The 22,462-nt window shown below is 45.1% G+C and overlaps 1 protein-coding gene across 7 annotated transcripts in view; it reads left to right on the forward strand.

Moving 5' to 3' along the window:
- Positions 1 to 7,470: 7,470 nt before the first annotated feature.
- The window catches only part of LOC144716194 (poly(ADP-ribose) glycohydrolase 1-like), a 45,205-nt gene continuing 30,213 nt past the window's right edge, over positions 7,471 to 22,462 (forward strand). For all 7 annotated transcript variants that reach the window (XM_078591269.1, XM_078591270.1, XM_078591275.1 and 4 more), the window contains exons 1-3: positions 7,471 to 7,793; positions 7,876 to 8,061; positions 9,862 to 9,959. In XM_078591269.1, coding sequence (XP_078447395.1) covers positions 7,545 to 7,793; positions 7,876 to 8,061; positions 9,862 to 9,959 — 533 coding nt within the window. In that variant the 5' untranslated portion in view covers positions 7,471 to 7,544. The remainder of the gene's footprint in view (positions 7,794 to 7,875; positions 8,062 to 9,861; positions 9,960 to 22,462) is intronic.

Raw genomic sequence — 22,462 nt, forward strand, 5'->3', positions numbered from 1 at the left:
AGGTATGACCTAGGGAAATTGGAAAACATAGACTGAGCTATGTAGATTTGTGAGATATCCAAAAGAAACACATAAATACTGCTTTTACCTCCTTTGGGAACAAATAGTTTTGCCTGAAAAAGGTACCATCTTCTCGGAGGATGTATAGTCAATGAGAATATAGTGGGAGTAAAATAGTACTGGAAAAAATTCTAATTTAGAAAATAAATAGTATGTCATGGAATGATGTAATAGTTCCTGAGCATGTTCAATCATAGAAAGAAGAGCCATGCAAGTGGAGTAGTGCGACAACTAGATCATTATGTTGGACTAATTGCATCAGCTGAAGTCAAAAGACTAAATCTTAAGGATGATGATCCTCTAACCTACGAGATGGTTCAAAATTTCAACTAATAGAAATTGCAAGATGGTATAAATTTTGAAATTCCTTCCGTGCACAGTATAGCATCCGTGGACTGTAAGTGGATCTTTCAGAAAAAATATTGATGTATATGGATAGGTTAACACTTCTAGGCAAGGTTAGTCGTGAGAGGATATCATAAAAGTCAAGGAGTGGACTATGTCTATGAGATCTGGCTGATGATGTCAATGTGACTTTTCATAATGGAATCCTTGAGGAAGATGTTCATATGATATAACTAGAGGCTTATGTGTCCAAAGAGTTTCAACTTGAGCACTTAATTTTTTCTCAAATATAAATTTAAAGTGTGCAAGTTGGAAAGATCAATTTAAAGCTTAAATAAAGCTTTGAGATGTTGGAATCTATGATTTGATGAGGGTATCAGATCTTGTGACTTTGTTTAGAATGAAGACGAACCTTGTGTGTACAAAAAGACCAGTCAGAATGCAATCACTTTTCTGCATTTATGTGGATGACATTCTACTCATTTGGACTGATGTAGGAATTTTATGATCAATCAATGCATGTATGTCCAATAAATTGTTCATGAAATCTTTGGGATAAGTATCTAACTTAATTGGAATACATATTTATCAAGATAGATCATGGACATTGCTTGGATTATCTCCAACTATATACATGGACGCAATTGTCAAAAGGTTTGACATGGAGAACTCTTAGTGAGGTATCATGAAACTAAGACATGGAGTTCAAGTATTTAAGGAGCATGCACATAGATTAATGATGGTGAAAGTCCCATATGATTCAGCTATTAGATTAATCATGTCTGAATGACTGTGTACAAAACTTGATGTCGTACGTGATCCAAGTGTTATGAGTAGATTTCAACCAGACCAAATAGAGGAACATTGGTTAATGGTGAAATGTATCCTCGACTAGTTGAGAAGAACAAAAGATTTATGTCTAATTCATGGAGGAGAGGAGCTTAACTTTGATGGTTTTACTAATTCAAATTACTAGATAGAGCCAGATGATAGCACATCTACATCTTGATCTCTCTTTGCACCGATACGCAGTATCTTAAAAGGCTCCAAATGGATCACTACCATTGAGCTGACAATAGAAGCTAAGTACATTCCACTAGCCAAAGCTTCCAAGGTAATAGTATGGTTGAAGAAATTCATCCCTATCCTTATTTGTTCATTTGATCTTAATTAGGGATCACAATGATGGAATAACACAATATAAAAAGTTTTAGTATCATCACAAATGTAATCACGTGATAAGGCACTTTCATTTAATTAGGGAGAGCATTGTGTAAGGAGTTATTGTGATAAAAAGGGTTCCTTAACTGACAAGACAGCAAACCCACTATATAAGCCCTTATCTCTCAATGTTTTCTAAGTGTGACTACAAAACAATTGGATTAATGAACAATGGTGATTGGCTTTGCCCAAGTGGAAGATTGATAGATATTAAGATGCAAAAAAATCTAAGGAAAAGCATGCAACCATAGGAATGCTAATCCTTCTTGATCTTGATCCTCCCTCAGAGGAAGCAAGATCATGAAGGGGAATAGGAATACTGAATAAGATTTAGGTAACAATGGACTTGATATAAACATGATCCATTGAATGGTGGATAATTTATCTCATTTTTTATTTTATTTGAGATTGAACTATAGAATTAATGTGATAATCTCCCCTCAATAACTCTTCCTAGAGCACAAATATTTCACCCATGCTTGGCGTTTTCGCAACAGACAAGAACAAGATGAAGAGGGGAAGAAACAACCACCAGATTAACTCAAGAAGTCCAGAAATGTTAGAGTTCAGCAGCTTGATGTGTCCTTCCTTGCCAACTAGGGTTAAGCTAAATTCAAAAACCTTTTCCCCCTCTATCGGAGTCATTTTAACAATCCAGCCAAATGGATTGAAAAAGGAATGAAATGCAAACTTTAAAAAAAATGATTTGTTCCAAATTGGTCATTTTTAACTTTGAATAATAATTAGTTAGTAAACTCATTAGTTTAGTGAAATACCGAATTATAACTGGCACAAGGCCAAATGAAAAGCACACCCACCATTTAGTTTCAATAAATATATTAGATGTTTAAAGAATTCCAGAAATTTTATTTATTCTATAAAAAACTATTTTTCAAGTAATTCATTCCCAAAAAATTTGAGAAAAATAAAGAAAATCAAGAAACTCTAGAAAAATTCAAAATACATATGCTGTTATTCATAGAATTAATTGTGGCCTGAATAGAATGTCACAAAATTTTGTATAAGTATCCTTTAGTCAATATCTGAACGTAAAATTTTCCTAAAACTCTTTCTTATAATAAATGATGTTGGTCCCATGATTCTAAAATAAAAATATTCACAAAATAAAATTATATTCCATAATATATCAGCCCATTACCCAACACATGCATTTATAATACCTCTATAGATGTTTTATACTTATTTGAGAAAATTGTATTAAAAGTATGGAATAGTAAATGTTGTATGATTACAGTGTTATAAATATTAAATCATCAAATATTTTCAAATTACCACTACTTATTTGTATGATTAAATTCCCATAATCTGAAAAGATACTAATTTGTTACATAATTACCCATTGAATCAACACACTTACATTTATTACTTTAATTAATCATTTTTCCCTGTTTTTTAAAAAATAAAAAATTCTTCATACTCGCATATAACGAAATATCGATCATACACTATTTTATACCATACATTATTCATGCTATGGTATCTGTTATATAATGTATAAATAGTTTTAACATTTTAAGTTATTCTATCATGAATTATAGTCATCCATACCCACAATTCCATATTTTAAAATTCTAAAATAGTTAGGATCAGCGCCAACAATCATGTCCTGTCACAAATTGAGAGGTCCCAATTATCTTTCATACCACATCAACAGAGACACTTGCACTCTTACATCATCATCAACCATTGAGGTAATGTTTCAACCATCACATCTTTATTATTGTCATCAGAGCTAGATGATGTGGAAGAAGACATGATGTTGGGAAGCATTCGCACAAGCTCAGTTAAGGGTCATCATCACCTCATTTGGAAACTCCCAAAGAGCATTAAGGACTAGCCTAAGCAATCATTGAGGACTAGCCTAAGCTGTCTTAAGAACATAATTGAGTCTAAACTATTCTCTATATTATTCCCTGCATAAATAAACCATGTTTTACTTAGTTAACCACATTAGAGTTAATGAAATTTAAAGAACATATCTCACCCCTCCATTATTGTGTCATACCATACCCACTTATACTAACATAAATAATGAAATACGAAAATAGAGTAGACAGATTGGGTGTGACTTCGAGATACGTGTAAACAAAGATTAAGGTCAGGAACTGTTTTAGTATCATAAATGATATATTTAATCAAAAATTAAATAAATATGAAATATAATCTTCATCTATGTTGAATCTAATCATCTAGTTTTGTGAAACTAATTTCTAGATTTACTTGTGACTTCTAGATTTGTGTTGCCATTTTATAATTAATCCTAATTTCTATATTTAGTTATATCCTTGATCTAATCATAACTTCTGGGTGTGATGCATATAATATGTGAAGATACCTCTTTGTATCTTTCGTATCCTGAGAATTGGTTGAGTTATGTTATGTACAAGTAATTGGCATCACTCGATGATGCATTCTGCTGTGTGCTTTCATTGGTTGATAGTATAGTGGCCATCATGCACGTTACTCTCAAATAAAACTCAAAGAATTGTCCCATGAAATCTATTCTAGCTTCCATGTCATGTAAAATGTAAGTGTGAACCCATGGATGCAGACTTGCAAATGAGTGTTGAGGTTTTTTCTCTTTCAAAAGTTCAGATCATGTATTCTTAACGCAACAAAACTGATAGAGATAAGGCAGGATCTTTCATAAGCATGGTATTATAGTTGCATCCATACATCAAAGTTCTATATTTTGGTATTGATTATCAAATAAATCACAAAAAATGTTTCACTTATGTTTAAACATTGCAGCTACACGAATTTCATACCTACCTTTATTATTCCAGTCATGCTTGTGCTTATTTTTGGAAACTTATCCTATTTTACTTGTCCGAAATCATATGGCTTACTTCTCACGCTTTCCATGATGTGGATACAAGGGAAATAAAATATCAAGCGGTGGCTATCGTCACTCCCAATGTTGGTACAAGAAGATATAGTAGGCATTCACCACAAGCTGGAAATAAATCATTTTTCGCATATTGTTCCTAATCTAGCCAGGATGTCATTATCATGTTGATAATAGTATGAACCTGGCTCTAATACCACTTTTGGATTCTAGTCATGACCAACATTCTTATTTTAATTTATGTAGAAAAATATATTAAACAAACCTTGGAAAGAAAAAGGAAAATACCTTGAACCCCCTTAAGCTGAAGGGCATTAGAGAAAATTTGTGCACTATTTATGTTGTATTAAGAAGAGGCCTTCAAAGACATACAAACTTAAAATTTCTAATAACAATCTAATATTAATAACGCCCCATAAAAAATGTGTCTTAACTAAAGAAAAAAAACTAGAATAATGAACTTAAGAAGAATATTTAATAACTGATATAAAATTATCTTTGATTCTTATCACAATGGTTAATATAGGTTTTTAAATGAAACGCTTCTCTCGCATATAAATGAAGGACAATCAACTAGGAAGAAGAAAGGTATGGGGGGTAATTTTAAGTGTCTCTTCACTGAGGCATAACTAATATTCACAGTATTAGAAGTTATCCTGAAAGTAACAAACAACCTTTTAAAGAAATAGATCATTTCCATAACAAAATTTTCTTCTCAAGGTACATTGGGATTCTGTTCCGGGGGTTACAATAAAGATTTTGAAGGAAATATAATGGAGCCAAACTAAATGCATTAAATGGAATAATTTGTGTAGAATCAATGGTATTGGCACTTAAACTTTGATTAATTATTTGAATGCTAATTTGGGGAGTCATTAATCTTAAAGAGTGAATTGATTAGAAATAACTGTATGTGTATAAATGCATGGAAAACCAATGGATTATGTTTTAGATGGTTTACAAAAGTAGTCCCTAGCTGTATCAAGGGGGTCTTCCAACTATGATTAGGGTATAAAGAAATAATAAGATGAGATCTTGACTTGATAATGCATGTTATCAGGATGACAAGCTGAAAAGAAACACACTGTTCCTCAAATACATACTATCAGTTTTTGGATCATTGCCATTGTATTCATCTTGTTTGCTATGTTCACTTAATAATAACAACAAATATTTTAAATTCTAAAATATTATATAGTTGATGATCCTTGCAAATTGTACAACATTTCGTGACAAATACTACGCGGGAATGACATCGAAGTAATGAAATGTTTATTTCTACTTTATAAACTCTCATTGATCTAGCGACAGGTCAGATTAAGTGGCAGTTAATCAACACTTTTAAATAAAAAATAAACAAGTCTCTGGCTATTTAACTGAATCCCAGATTAAAAAAACAGTAAAGAAACCCTTGCAGATTTTCTACGATTTTCTCAATGCTCCAATTTCATAACTACTACAGATAGAAAGAGAGATACAGAGATAGAGAAAGAGAGAGAGAGAGACAAAGAGAGAGAGAGAGACAGAGAGAGATAGAGAGACAGAGAGAGAGCGAGACAGAGAGAGAGACAGAGAGACAGAGAGAGAGAGACAAAAAGACAGAGAGAGAGAGAGAGAGAGATAGAGAGAGACATAGAGAGAGAGACAGAAAGACAGTGAGAGAGATAGAGAGAGATAGAGAGAGACAGAGAGAGAGATACAGAGAGCGAGAGACAGACAGAGAGAGACAGAGAGCGAGAGACAGACAGAGAGAGACAGAGAGAGAGACAGAGCGAGATAGAGAGATAGAGAGATAGAGAGATAGAGAGACAGAGAGAGATCGAGACAGAGAGAGACTAAGAGAGAGAGAGAGAGAGAGAAACAAACCGAGAGAGACAGAGAGAGAGACAGAGAGAGAGAAACAAACCGAGAGAGACAGAGAGAGAGAGACAGAGAGAGAGAAACAAACCGAGAGAGACAGAGAGAGAGACAGAGAGAGAGAGACAGAGAGAGAAACAAACAGGGAGAGACATAGAGAGAGACAGACAGAAAGACAGACAGACAGACAGACAGACAGAGACAGAGAGAGATAGAGAGATAGAGAGACAGAGAGAGAGCGAGACAGAGAGACAGGGAGAGACATAGAGAGACAGAGAAAGACAGAGAGAGACAGAGAGAGAGAGAGAGACAGAAAGACAGAGAGAGAGAGATAGAGAGAGACAAACAGAGAGAGACAGAGAGAGAGACGGACAGAGAGAGAGGCAGAGAGAGAGACAGAAAGACAGACAGACAGACACAGAGGCAGAGAGAGAGAGAGAGAGAGAGAGACAGAAAGACAGAGAGAGAGAGAGACAGAGAGAGAGAGAGAGACTGAGAGAGAGAGAGAGAGAGAGAGAGAGACAGAGAGAGAGAGAGAGAGACAGAGAGAGAGAGAGAGACTGAGAGAGAGAGGGAGAGAGACCGAGAGAGACAGAGATAGACAGAGAGAGAGAGAGAGACAGAGAGAGAGAGAGAGAGACTGAGAGAGAGAGGGAGAGAGAGACCGAGAGAGACAGAGATAGACAGAGAGAGAGAGACAGAGAGAGAGGCAGAGAGAGACAGAGAGACTGAGAGAGAGAGAGAGGCAGAGAGAGACTGAGAGAGAGAGAGAGGCAGAGAGAGAGACAGAGAGAGAGAGGGAGAGAGAGAGAGAGAGACTGAGAGAGAGGCAGAAAAAGAGAGACAGAGATAGAGAGAGAGAAAAAGACAGACAGACAGACAGACACAGAGAGAGAAAGAGACACAGAGACACAGAGAGAGAGAGAGAGAGAGATTGGCCAGAACTTTGGGCAACGTTCGAGAAAGTTTGAATTTTTTTTCCAGGAAACCAAAAAACCGACCATAATTGGGCGATATCAGAAAAAGAAATAAACCTCTAAATCGGGTCTTGTCGTCTGGTTCGCTCCAATGCATATATATATAAATAGCCCCCGTATGAAAACCGGGACCAACGGTTTGATTCCTTCCTCAGCGAGAAGAGTAGAGTACCTTCCTCTCGCCATAGCCAACGAGCCTACGTCTTCTGCTGGCGATGGAGAACAGGCAAGATTTGCAGTCCATTCTCCCCCTGTTGCCGCTGTCGCAGGCATCCTCCGAGCTTTTCTGGCCGCCCAATGCTGTAGATTGCCTCAATTCCCTTTCCATGGGGCCAAGCATCAGCAAAATTGACTCCGGGACGGTTCTATTTCACGCGATCGTCCGACTTAGGGCATCTCTCGGCCTCTCTGAAGAAGGATTGGCCTCCAATGCGGCGCACGGCTATGCCTTCTACTTTGACGAGGTTCCCGATGATGCCTTTTTTTTGTGTTGTTTTTTGATTTGCTGGCTGTAGTTGATCTAGGTTTTTGCGTTTTGGTTTGTAGTTGATGTTTCCTGAACGCGCGAGGAGGTGGTTCGCGGATGTGGTTCCTTTTTTGGCTCGGTTGCTGTTGTCATTGCCCTCTCTGTTGGAAGTCCACTACAGAGATTCAGATCGGGCATTTGGTTCGGGTAATGCTGGACTCCGGGTGCTCTATCCTCAAGAAGCAGGGATTGTGTTCCTCAGCCAGGTGAGTATTCCTTTATTACATTGCTATCTCGATGTGTTAATGGTGTATTTGTTTTAACGCATCATCTTATGGCGATTGTTTTGTCTGAACCCTCCTCTCTCTCGTCCTGATCGTTTGGAGGGCTCCTTCGATGAAAAAATAGCTATTTTATAGTTCAATTTTTTGTTATATTTTTTGAATTATGTTGCTTTCTTATTTATCCCGGATCAAATGCTGGAAAATTCAAAATGACCATAATTTAACTCAGACTTCCATCCACAAGTTCTGGTAAAATCTCGTAAGATACTGTGTTGGGAACTGGGTCGGATCAGATGTGATCAAAACAGTCAGATTTATCCATGAGCTGTTACTATGATCTGCAGGAAAGATTCAATCGATCATATCAGCTGAATCACGATGGAGCCCAATGGGCCAATCCAATCAATAAGGCCGTTCTAATGTCGATCAGAAGTAAAAATTGATTGGTCTCTTTGCTCTGATCAGCCCATGAAACTGAATGGTTCCGAGCGTCCAATTGGGGGTTGCCATGTGGCTCGGCTGGATTTAAAAGGAAATATGGGAGCCATGTTGTGAGCTCGATATCGTGCCTGGAATTCTTTTTTGTCAATAAACCTGATGTCTCATTGCCCAGAGATTTAAGTGGGCTCCACTAATCCGATCGACCGGGTTCATCATGGATTTGATCGCTCCATGATGCAGTATGTTGATCAATCCACAGGCGTGCACAAAGGTATTGATCAACCCACTGTGTTGGATTACTGGTTGGGTCCATAGTGGACTGGGCGGATTGATCAGATTGGATCTTTCAGCTAATGTGATAGAGTTGGCGAATTGTTGAAATATTTCATGTGTCAGAGTCCTGCTGTTCCTCAAATCAATGAGAAGCATGGGAGATTTTCCTACTGAATCTTTCAGCTGTACGACTTAAATTTCTTGTTTTTCTATCTCTCCTTGTAATTCCTGTGAGGTCCATCTTAAAAAGCCCCTCAGGATAGCCCATCATAACAACCAGTGAGCCTCAATGAGGTCGGCTATCCCAATTTGGTTGATGGGGTCTTGCTACCCTCTACGATTTGGGTTAAAGAGGTTTGTTTTTGTTTGAGTCTACTCTAATCGAGAGGAGGGCGATGATGTTACTCGACAGATTCCATTGCAAATTGTGTATAGCCGGATTTAATCTGTCAGAACCCCGTGCACCCTTTCCCTAACATGTAGCGATTTTTATGGAGCTTGGTCCAAATACTCCGTTGTTGCTTGACAATTCAGAAAGGGAAGGGAGGGTCACCGGTGGGCTCTTAGGGAGTTGTCTCCTGCGCGACTAGGCACTGGGCTGCCTTCTCCGTGCACTGGACTCCGTGCACTAGGCTGTCTAGAAAAAGGAAAAAGGAAGAAATGAAGAAAAAAGGTTAGGGCTTAGCAGGGAGAAGCAGGTCATGAGGAAGTGGGAGGGGGGTTGAGTTACCGACTCTTGTTTGCCTTCTGCTTCCCCTAACCGTCCTCTTAGGGTGGATGTTGCTCCTGTGGTATCCATCCTATTGGGCTCTGCTTCGTTGCCTTGTGCAGGACGTGGGCCCAATTGCTGCCCGTGGGCTTTCCTCTGATACACTCTTAATGGGTTCCTAACATTATCTTCCTTTGGCTGTAAGCTGGGAAGGACCGACCTGTTGCATTTGTTTTGAATCTTTTGACATAGAATTGAATTGTCTCTTCTGCAGTTGCTTCTACTGCATTTTTTTGAATTATCATTGCGCTATATTTATATTTTTGTATGAATGTCACTAAAAATCTTCTCAATTTTAGGAGCTGATCGCAGCTTTCCTTGCCTGCTCACTTTTCTGTGCATTTCCTCAAAGACATGGATACGATCTACCTGTAATCAACTTTGATGACCTGTTTGGGTGCGTACTTTGTTAATAATTTTTTACGTGATTTTCAATCTACTGTTTTGATTTAATTTTTTCAATCTTTCATTTTAAAGGATGGATTAAAAGTATTATCCCTTTCAAAAAAGGTGTCAATTGACCTAAGCCAAACATGGTATTAAAGCATCGGCAGAACCTGTAGAAGTCTTTGTTGTTATTGCTGGTGTGCTCGAGCATTGAGAATCGTCAACTACGTGAAAGTAGTTGAATGAAGTCACCTGTGGTGTCACCATTCCTGCAAGACTCGCCATCATTTGTGGTTTGACGATGTCTTCCGCACCGAACTGTCAGCATCAGCACCCATGCATGTGGGGTTGTCACCATTTGTGGAGTCGCCACTGTTCCTACATCACAAGGACGTCTGTGCGTGTTGTCATTGCAAGACTCCTGGCATAGGGAGGTCTTCAAGCTGGCTTGTGGTTGCATAAGGATGCTATCTTCATCCAGCACACCTCATAATGGACCTCCACAAGCGATGGAGCACTGCTGCGACACAAATACGAAGCGGTCAACTCTAAGAATTACAATCGCGGAATTTCCACAGTGCAAACACAAAGGATACCACCACTTTCACGGTGACATTTTTTCTCCCGGAAACTGTAGCATGAAAAGAGCTCCACTTTGTCCTTGTGGGATAGGGAGATGGATTCTAGAAAATTCCGAAAGAATCTGACCGTTCAGAGGGAAAAGATTTAGATCCTGTAAAAGAGTCAACTCTATTTTCAACTACACTTGCATCCTGCATATGCCTGAACCGCTTCCTCCCTCTGGTTGTTCAAGACTGTTGGGCGGTACCTCAGCCCTACAAGAACTGTTTTGACCCGAGAAAACAGGTCCTCCGTGTGCAGAATGGGTGCCTCATTCAAGTTACACACCAACGCCACACACAATGCATGCAACTTGACCACAAAATCATAATCCTAAGGCACAGGACTGCCACATAGGTTGGGCATCCCTCACACTTCATAATGGACCTCCACGAGCGGTGTAGCACAGCTGCGACAGAAATACAAAGCGCACGACTCTAAGAATTACTGGCACGGAATTTTCACAACGCGAGCACATATGATACCACCGCTTCTGCGCTGACCTTTTTGCTCCTAGAAACCATAGCAAGAAAAACGCTCCACGTGGTCCTAGTGGGATAAGGAGATGGATTCTATAAAGTTCCAAAAGAATCTGACCATTCACAACAAACATATGTAAATCCTATGAGGGAGCCAGCTCTATTTTCAACTGCATTTGCAGCCTGCATATGCCTGAACGGCCGTCTCCCTCTTGTTGTTAAAAACTTTTGGGTTTGAATTGTTTCGACCTGAGAAAACAGGCCCTCCGTCTACCGAATGTGTTGAACTCCATGCTAGGGCTTGGAGGAAGGAGAGGAAATGAATTCCTTAACTAGAATGTACATGAGGAGGGGTATATATACCCTAGGAGAGAGAGAGGAGAGAATATGAGTTAGTGATAAGTGAGGGAGCCTAGTGGGTTTATAGAACATGACCCACTAGGAGAGGCCTCTCACTAACAGCCCCCCGCAAGCGAGGTATGGATGTCATCCATGCCAAGCTTGGAGGTAGCACGAACAAGGAGAGGATTTGATAATCCCTTCGTGAGAACATCAGCCGCCTGGTCGGATGACGGCACGAAAGACAAGTCGAACAAGCCCTCGTCCATCCGCTCCTTGAAGAAGTAGCGGTTGATCTCCATGTGCTTGATGCGACCCGTCTGGCCCGGATTTTGAGCCAAGGCAATAGCCGATTTGTTGTCACAATAAAAGTGGATCGGCCGGGTGTACTCGGCCGAAGTTCGCGGAGCACCCGTGAATCCACTGAGCCTCGAGGCCCCCTCCGCAAGTGCCCGGTATTCCGCCTCTGCACTCGAACGGGAGACACGATCCTGCTTGCTGCTTTTCCAGCTCACAAGGCCCCCGAAGACAAAGATGCAAAGACCGGTGGTAGACCGGTAGTCCACAGTCGAGCCTGCATAGTCAGCGTCTGTATATACCTTTACAGTCGGCTCTGAGCTCCGGGGGAAGAGTAAACCCTTCCCGGGACAGCCCTTCAGTGCGCGAGCACCCGGTGAGCTGCCTGACGATGAATCTCATGCGGAGCATGCATGAACTGACGAGAAGGCTAACTGCATAGCTGATGTCGGGACGGCGTGTGGGTCAGATAGAGAAGTTTCCCCACCAACTGCTGATATTGATGGGTGCTGACCGGCGGAGAGTCACCCCCGGCGCCCAACTTGACGTTGGGGTCGATGGGGGTCTTCACAGGAGCACAGTCGGTCATACCCGTCAAAGTCAGCAGGTCCACCGTATATTTCTGCTGGCTGATGAAGATACCACGAGCCGAGTAGGCCACCTCGAGCCCCAAGAAGTACCGGAGCTGACCAAGGGCCTTGATCTCGAACTCGCGGGCAAGGGAGCGGCTGAGGCGTGAAGCTTCGGCAGTGTCCGACCGGTGATCAGGATGTCGTCCACATAAACGACCAGGATAGCGACCCGGCCGGGCGTGACGGAAGAAGAGTGGCTTCCCATTGCTCTGGGTGTACCTTCGCCGCGCATGACGGAGCTGAAGCGGCCGAACCACATCGCGGTGACTGCTTCCAGTCCATACAAGGACTTCCGCAGTCGGCAGACGGTCCCGGAGGCCGAGAGGGTAGCCGGAGGATGATGCATGTAGACCTCCTCGGTAAGATCGCCATGAAGGAAGGCGTTCTTAACGTCGAACTGGCGAATCAACCACCCATGATGAGCGGCCAGCGCCAGGAGGGCGGGCGGTGTCCATCTTCGCGACCGGAGAAAATGTCTCGAAGTAGTCGACGCCGTAAGACTGAGTGAAGCCACGAGCCACGAGCCGCGATTTGCGGCGTTCCAAGGAGCCATCGGCGTTGTGCTTGGGGGTGTGAACCCACTTGCAAGAGACGGCCGTCTTCCCGGGTGGGAGAGGAACCACATCCCACGTGTGGTTTTTGAGCAAGGCGCGCATCTCCTCATCCATCGCCGCTTTCCAATGAGGACAAGTGATAGCATCGGTTAAGCGGCGTGGAACGAAGACAGAGTCGATGCGGGTCAAAAACAGGCGGTAGGGAGTACTCAACCTGGCGAAGGAGCGATAGTGAGAGAGGGGGTAAAGGAGTGCGGTGCACTGGCAGACCCCTTTACGCAAAGCGATAGGCAAGTCAGGAGTCATCGTCAGCAGGAGAAGAAGACGACTCGGAAATGGCTGGCGGAAGAGAGGAAGGCGAGGACTCAGCAGACGGGAGGAGCGGAAGCAGGAGGCGAGGATTCGGGAGGAAGATAATGGAGTAGGCGCAATGGGTGAGGAAGGAAGGCCGACCGGTGGAGGAGAAGAAGAGGAGGGTGGAGCAGTGGGAGGAGAGACGGCGGTGGGAGGAAAGGGAGCAGCGGGCTCCAGAACCAGATCCGGCTCCAAGGGGCCGGAGGAGATGTGGGAGAGAAGAAGGGTTGAAATTCAGAGAAGGTGACATTGGCGGAGACGAAAAACCGACGAGAAGAGGGATGAAGGCATTTATACCCTTTCTGGCGAAGAGTAGCCAACAAAGACGCATTTGGCGCCCGGGCATCCAGCCGACAGGAGGCGTCGTGTCATGAACATATGCCGTGCAGCCAAAGACGCGGGAAGAAGGTGAGTGCGGAGCTGCGGCGGGAAAGGCAGCCGACAACCGGTCAAGCGGAGGGCTGAACTGGAGGGTCGGGGTGGGCAGCCGGTTGATGAGATGAGTACTCGTCAGAACGGCTTCCCCCCAATAAGTCCACGGGACGTGGTAGTCCAGCAGGAGAGTGCGGGCAGTCGACGTGACATACCCAATACGCCGCTCGGCAAGGCCATTCTGCTCGGCGCCGCCACGCAAGACGTCGTGGAGAATCCCATGGGCGGTGAAATACGAGGTCAACTCCTGGTTGGCGTAGTCCCGCGCATTGTCGGACCGGAACCGCTGAATAGTCCGCCAAACTGAGTCTGAAGCATGGTGCAGAAGGCTTGAACAGTCGAGGAGACGGCGCTCTTGGACGGCAACAAGTAGGTCCACGTGTAACGGGTGGCCTCATCAACAAAGATCAAGAACCACCGGTGTCCCTTCAGGCTGGCCTGTCGCGACGGACCCCATACATCGCTATGAATGCGATATAAGGGAACATCACTGTGAGAAGTCGACGGAGGGAAGGAGGCCCGGCGATGCTTCGCCAGTTTGCATGCATCACAAACAACAGAAGAGAGGTCCAAGCCAGTACACAATGTCGGAAAAAGTCTTTTCAAAACATGGAAAGACGGATGCCCGAGCCGCTGGTGAGTGAGTAGAAGCCGCTGCCGCGCTGGTCTCGATCACAACAAGCACCGCTGCACCGGGTCCCCGACCGCCCCTCTCGTCCAACAGCAGTAGGCCATCCGAGCGCCTAATTGCAAAGTCTTCCCCACCTTGTCAGTCAAAAGATCCCATCAGACTGAATGTGGAGCGAGCAATGGACCGCATCGACGAGTCGCTGCGGTGGCATAAGTAAGGTCTGAAGGGACGGTACATGAAGGTCGTGGTGGAGGATACCAAGGCCATCCACATGGATCGACCCGATACCAGTCACGCGAAGTCGTCCCCCACCCGCCGTGTGGACAGCTCGACCACCAAGGTGCCGCTCGTAGGACAGAAACCGGTGGTTGAACGGGGTCATATGCTCTGTGGCCCCAGTATCAAGCACCCAGGTGGTATCCGAAATGAAGGGAGCTTGGAGGGCCGAGTGTCCACAATACCACTGATCTGACTTGGGAAGGAAGAACGCACCGAAATCACTGAAGTGAGCCACGGTAGGCTGCGAAGAAGACCCGGTCTGCAGGGCAGCCAGCTGGGAGCTGAGACGGGCAAGTTCGGCAGTCAGCTGGTCATTAGTCATGGCTGGATGGTTGGAGCTAGAGGGCGACGGGGCCGGTGCCTGGGCAAGATGGGCTCTGGCTTTGCGGGACCGGCGAGACGACGAGGCAGGAGCTGATGACGGCGAGGCGACCTCCGGATCCGGTACTGTCAAAAATTTCTTGATGCACCGGGCCTCAAGATGATTCGGCTTACGCAGTAGGAGCAAACCACCGGTGCCGAGAGCCCGAAGAAGGCTTGGGCAGCAAGGGAGGTTGCTCCGTGAGGGCGGGACAGGAGGGCAGCACTCTCGCCGGGGACTCGGCAGGCAGGTCCAGCAGCGGGCGTTGACGAAGGCTGCTTTCAACCTCCGTCAACTCCTTAACCAGACCATCGAAGTCCGGAAGAGGAGTCTGGGAGTGAAGAGCCGGCGCCTGACATCCGCATATTCGGATTCAGCTTGTCGAGAAATGACATGTAGCGGAGCTTGAGAGCATGGCGGCGGTCGCGCACCGGATCCCCACCGGCATGTAATAGTCCACCTCGCCACAGGGCTTGGTGGGCAAGGCTATAGTCCATAATGGACATGGTGCCATGTCGGAGTACACTCGCCGCTCGGCTAAAGTAAAGATCTTCCAGTCATCAGCATCATGCCCGCAGTAGCGGCAGCGTGCTCCCAGATCTCCGCGGAGTCGTCAGGTGGAGGAACTTGTCATAGACCTCCCGAGAGAGTGTGAGTCAAGAGCCAGGAGTGGGCGAAGTACTGCTCGGCACTCCAGGCCGGGAAATGCGGGTCCGTGACGGGAGGGCTGGCAGGTGAGATGTTTCTGGAGCAGACGGCGCGCAGAGTGTACTCGGCGAACTTCAGCCACGACATCAAGTTCGGAGCACTGAGGCGGCAGTTATCCGGGCCGGAGGGAGAGGAGCACCGATTTTCGGCGACGGGAGTTCCCGGGCAAAGTCAGCGCGGTGAAATCTGCTTGGGTTGGCGTCGGGCGGTGGATGCAGACGGATCACTGCCCATGCTGGAGGTAGTCGACATGACGGCAAACAGCAGCAGCGGCAGCGAACGAAGAACCGAACACGGTCGAACACGGAGACAGTTGCTTGCGGGCGGCGGCTTGGGGAGCGCTGCTCGCGGCGCTGCTCGCGGCGGCTGCTGCGGCGGCTGCGCTGCTCGCGCGCTGCTCGCGGCGGCTGCTTGCGGCGGCGGCTTGCGGCGGCGGCTTGGCGGCGCTCGTCGGGCGCTGCTCGCGGGCGGCTGCTGCGGGCGGCTGCGCTGCTCGTGCGCTGCTCGCGGGTGGCTGCTGCGGCGGCGGCTTGCGGCGGGCGCTCGTGCGGCGCTGCTCGCGGGCGCTGCTCGCGGCGGTTGCTGCGGCGGCGCCGCGGGCGGCTGCTTGCGGGCCGCGGCGCTGCTCGCGGGCGGCTGCTTGCGGGCGGCTGCTCGCGGGCGGCTGCTTGCGGGCGGCTGCTCGCGGGCGGCTGCTTGCGTGCGGGCGCTGCTCGCGGGCGGCTGCTTGCGTGCGAGCAAGGAGAAGATTGAGAGGGTGATGGTGAAGAAGAAGAAGAAGAAGAAGAAGAAGAAGAAGAAGAAGAAGCCCGCACACAGGCTTAGGGCTAGAGATGGGGATCAAGAGCTTGGCTCTGATACCATGTTGAACTCCATGCTAGGGCTTGGAGGAAGGAGAGGAAATGAATTCCTTAACTAGAATGTACATGAGGAGGGGTATATATACCCTAGGAGAGAGAGAGGAGAGAATATGAGTTAGTGATAAGTGAGGGAGCCTAGTGGGTTTATAGAACATGACCCACTAGGAGAGGCCTCTCACTAACAGAATGTGTGCCCCATTCCTGTTAGACACCAACGCTGCACACAATGCGTGCATCTCGACCACAGAATCATAATCCTCAAACACAAGACCGGCACATAGATGGGGCATCCAGCACAGCTCATAATGCACCTCCGCGAGCGGTGCAACACCGCTGCGACACAAATACGTGTGGGTATATATATACCCTAGGAGAGAGAGAATGATAAGAGGGCAAATGGGTTTATAGAATAGGGCCCATTAGCCTATGAGTATTAGTATCTCACTAACAGCCAGAACGGCCGTCTCCCTCTTGTTGTTAAAAACTTTTGGGTGGTTCCTCAGCCCTACAAGAATTGTTTTGACCTGAGAAAACAGGCCCTCCGTCTACCGAATGTGTGCCCTCATTCGTGTCAGACACCAACGCTGCACACAATGCGTGCATCTCGACCACAGAATCATAATCCTCAAACACAAGACCGGCACATAGATGGGGCATCCAGCACAGCTCATAATGCACCTCCGCGAGCGGTGCAGCACCACTGCGACACAAATACGAGGCGACGGACTCTAAGAATTACTGTCGCCGAATTTACACCACGTGAACACAAAGCTTACCACCACTTCCGCAGTGGCCTTTTTTCTTTTTGAAATTGTAGCAAGAAAAAAGCTCGACTTGATCCTAGTGGGATAAAGAGATGGATTCTATAAAATTCCGAAAGAATCTGACCATCCACAACAAACATATTTAAATCCTTTGAATTGTATTTTAACCTGCACCTGCATCCTTCATATGCCTGAACCACATCGTTCTTCTGGTTATTCAAAATTGTTGGGCGGTACCTCAGCCCTACTAGAACTGTTTTGACCTGAGAAAACAGGTCCTCTGTCTGCCGAATGGGTGCCCTATTCCTGTCACACACCAACGCCGCACACAATGCATGCAACTCGACCACAAAATCATAATGCTCAGACACAAGACCGCCACATAGATGGGGCATCCCTCACACTTCATAATGGACCTCCACGATCGGTGCAGCACCGCTGCGACACAAATACAAAGTGGCCAACTCTAGTAATTACTGGCATGGAATTTCCACGACGCAAGCACAGATGATACCACCAATTCTGCGTTGACCTTTTTGCTCCCAGAAACCATAGCAAGAAAAATACTCCACTTGGTTTTAATAGTACAGGGAGATGGATTCTATAAAATTCCAATAGAATCTGACAATCCATCGTAAACGCATTAAGATCCTCTGAGGGAGCCAACTCTATTTTCAACTGCACTTGCAGCCTACATATGTCTGAACGGCCTCCTTCCTCTGGTTGTTCAAAACTGTTCGGTAGTACCTCAGCCCTACAAGAACTGTCTCGACCCGAGAAAACAGGTCCTTCGTCTGCCGAATGGATGCCTCATTCGTGTCATTCACCAACACTGCACACAATGCATGCAACTCAACCACAGAATCATAATCTTCACCCATGCGGCTGCCACATAGATGTGGCATCTAGCACACCTCATAATGGACCTGTGTGAGCGGTGCAGCACCGCTGCGACACAAATATGAAGCGGCCGGCTCTAAGAATTATAGTCCCAGAATTTACAAAACTTGAGCACGAAGGATACCCCCAGTTCCGCGGTGACCTTTTTTCTCCCAGAAACTGCAGCAAGAAAAAAGCTCCACTTGGACCTAGTGGGATAGGAAAATCGATTCTATAAAATTCCAAAAGAATCTGACGATCCACAGCGAACGGACTTAGATCCCGTAAAGATAGCCAACTCTATTTTCACCTACACTTGCATCCTGCATATGCCTGAACGGCCTCCTCCTCCTGGTTGTTCAAAACTGTTGGGCAATACCTAAGCCCTACGATAACTGCTTCAAACCTAGAAACAGGTCCTCTGTCAGCGGAATTGGAGCCTCTTCCGTGTCACACAGCAACTGTGCACACAATGCATGCAACTCAACCACAGAATCATAAACCACCGACACAAGACGGCCTCATAGATGGGGCATCAAGCACACCTTATAATGGACATCTAAAAGCAGTGCAGCGCCGCAGCGACACAAATATGAAGCGTCCGACTCTAAGAATTACTGTCCCCAAATTTCCACAACGCGAGCACAAAGGATACCGCCACTGCCGCGTTGACCTTTTTTCTCTCAGAAACCAAACAGATTTAGATCATGAGGAAGCCATCTCTATTTTCAACAACACTTGCATCGTGCATATGCCTGAACAGCCTCCTGTCCTCTGGTCATTCAAAACTGTTGGGCAGTACCTCAGGCCCTACAAGAAGTGTTTTGACCCAAGAAAACAGGTCCTCCGTTTGCCGAATGGGTACCTCATTTAAGACACACACCACCGCCGCACACAATGCATGCAATTCGACCACATAATCATAATCCTCTGACACAAGACAGCCACATAGATGGAGCATCCAGCATAACTTATAATGGCCCTCCATGAGCAGTGCACCACCACTGCGACACAAATACAAAGTGCCCGACTCTAAGAGTTACTGTCGTGGAATTTCCAGAACGCAAGCACAAAGGATACCACCACTTCGGTGGTAACCTTTTTTGTCCCAGAAACCGTAGTGAGAAAAAGAAGCTCCAGTTTGTTCTAATGGGATAAGAAAATGGATTCTTTAAAATTCTTAAAGAATCTGAGCATCCACAGCGAACTGATTAAATCCTGTAAAAGAACCAACTCTATTTTCAACTACACTTGCATCCTGCATATGCCTGAACAGCCTCCTCCCGCTGGATATTCAAAAATGTTGGGCAGTACCTCAGCCCCTACAAGAAGTGTTTTGACCCGAGAAAACAGGTCCTCAGTTTGCCGAACGGTTACCTCATTCAAGACACACACCACCGCCGCAGACAATACATGCAATTCGACCACAGAATATAATCCTCTGACACAAGACAGCCACATAGATGGGGCATCCAGCACAACTTATAATGGCCCTCCATGAGCAGTGCAGCACCACTGAGACACAAATACAAAGCGCCTGACTCTAAGAATTACTGTCGCCGAATTTCCACAATGCGAGCGCAAAGGATACCACCAATTCGGTGGTGACCTTTTTTGTCCCAGAAACTGTACCAAGAGAAAGAAGCTCCGCTTTGTCAGTAACCGTAGGTCATTCAAGATAATTCTCAGCCAGAGTCCTTCACAAATCCCCTTTTTCAGTGCTCTGTAGTCAGCCTCTGCACTTGATAAAGCCACAACCGACTGCTTCTTACTCTTCCAGGTAACCAAATTTCCTCCGAGGAATGAGCAATATTCAGTAGTTGATCTCTGATCAATCAATGAACCGCCATAATTTGAGTCTGTATAAACTTTCAGATTAAGCCCACTGTGTCTCCTGAACATTAGCCCATGTCGTGCTGTACCTTTTAAGTACGACAATACTAGAGTTGCAGCCTGCCAATGAGGTTCTCTTGAACTCTGCATAAACTGACTCAGAAGTCCAACAGCAAATGCAATGTCTGGTCTCGTATGATTTAAGTAGATAAGTCTTCCAATTAGTCTTTGGCACTTCTCCTTATTGACCAGAGTTGCATCTTCACACTTGCCTAATTTCAGATTTGCTTCCATCGGAGTTGCACATGGTTTACAATCACTCATTTCAGTTTCTTCCAATAAGTCAATAATACACTTCCGCTGACAAATGAAAATGGCTTCCTTTGAGTATACGATCTCTATACCCAAGAAATACCTCAACTGTCCCAGAGATTCGACTTCAAATTGCTCAGATAATCGTTTGCCCAATGCCTCTGTCTCTTGCTCATCATCACCAATGATAATGATGTCGTCCACATATACAAGGAGAACCGAGATGTGTCCTCTTGAGGACTGCTTTACAAATAGAGTATGATCACCATTTCCCTGCACATATCCCATACTCTTCAATGATTGGGAGAACTTCTCAAACCATGCTCGAGGGGAATGCTTTAGTCTGTACAAGGTTCTTTCCAACCTGCAAACTTTAGGTGCAGCCATGTGAGAGTAATAGCCGGGGGGTAATTGCATATAAATTTCTTCTTCCAACTCTCCATGAAGGAATGCATTTTTTACATCATATTTATGCAATTTCTACCCAAGAGATGCTGTCTGATACAGTCCTCCCCAGGACTTATTGAAGCAAACGACGTAAGAGAGTAGCCACGTCTCGTGCCAGCATGGAGTATGAGCGCCCAACGGAATGAGTACTACCAAGAGCAGAAGAGAATAAAGTGGGAGCAGCAGAGGCAGGAGGCATTCTACCAGGAGTTTGTTACGAGGAGATTCTCTCGAGGAGGAAGGGTTGATTCGACTCGTTCCATCGTTGTCGCAAGGAGGGAGCCGATCCGGTCTCACCTGCAGCTATCCATTCTTCTAGTTGATTCCCGCAGACTTGGAGGATTCTTGTTTCCTTTGTTATTCCCTACGGATTTCGCGTCGTCTGGGTGTTCATCGAGCCGCGCTGTCTGATTCTAACGATTCTAACGATCCTAACTATCGCAGAGTGTTCTATCCGGAAGAGCTATTTTGGGTCTAGCAAGGTCATTCAGCGGTAGTTACCGCTGAGGGTTCTATCACTGCCACTAGTGCAAAAGTCTCTTCATAATCAATTCCATAGCATTGAGCCAAAGTAATAATCAATTCAATTCCATGGCTACTAACCTGGCTTTATACCTCTCTATTGTTCCCTCAGCACGGTACTTTATGGTGTATACCCATCGACACCCAACTGGATGTTTGCCCTGGGGAAGATCGACAATCTCCCAGGTTCCATTCTTGATCGGGCTTCCATCTCAACATTCATAGCCTCTCTCCATTTTTCGGCAGCCAACGCCTCATTTACCGATTTTGGAATATGAGCAGTATCTAATTTTTTCAAAAATGCTTGAAACTCAAAGGGTAAGTGTTCATATGTCACAACATTAGAGAGAGGGTATCTTGGTCTTTGAGTACATGCTCGTGTTCCTTTCCATAGTGCTATAGGCCATCCATAATCATTACTTTGGCTCGATATCTTAACCTGTGATTCTTTAGGCTGAGCTGCAACTTCATCTTCAGGTTGAGCTGCATCATTTCCAGCTTCTTCTGTTACTGGATCAGCTATGTCTGTTGCTCAGTTACATCTTCCACCTGATGTCTATTCTCTACCACAGCTTCATCATTAACATGTATAGGTACGTCATATAGCCTTTCATCTTCAAACACACACTCTCTGTCCAGTAATTGGACTCTGGCTTCGGTCTCATCTTTTAAGAATGGTTCCGTTTCATGAAATGTCATGTCAGCAGAGATGAACACTCTCTTTGACTTGGGATCATAACACTTGTATCCCTTCTTCCCTTGTGAGTAGCCCACAAACACACATTTAATTGCCCTTGGACTGAATTTATCGACAGCCCTTTGCTCGTGGACAAATGCTGTACATCCAAATATTTGAGGCTTCAAATGAGTCTTCAGCTTAATCAGAGGAAAGACTTTAGAGATGATATCTACTGGACTCTCATAGTTTAGAATTTTTGATGGCATACGATTTATCAGATGTACCGCAGTAAGTACTGCTTCTCCCCATAAATACTTGGGTACATTATAATGATGGAGAAGTATCCTGGCTGTATTCACCACATGTCGTATCTTTCTTTCTGCGACTCCATTTTGTTGTGGAGTATTAACACATGAGGACTCCTGTACAATTCCATTCACCCGAAAATATGAAGCCAGCCTCGCATTAAAAAAGTCTTTAGCATTATCAGAACGAAACTTTCTCACTGAAACATTGAATTGGTTTTTTAC

Source organism: Wolffia australiana, chromosome 20, assembly GCF_029677425.1.
Source record: "Wolffia australiana isolate 7733 chromosome 20, ASM2967742v1".
NCBI classification, from domain to species: domain Eukaryota; kingdom Viridiplantae; phylum Streptophyta; class Magnoliopsida; order Alismatales; family Araceae; genus Wolffia; species Wolffia australiana.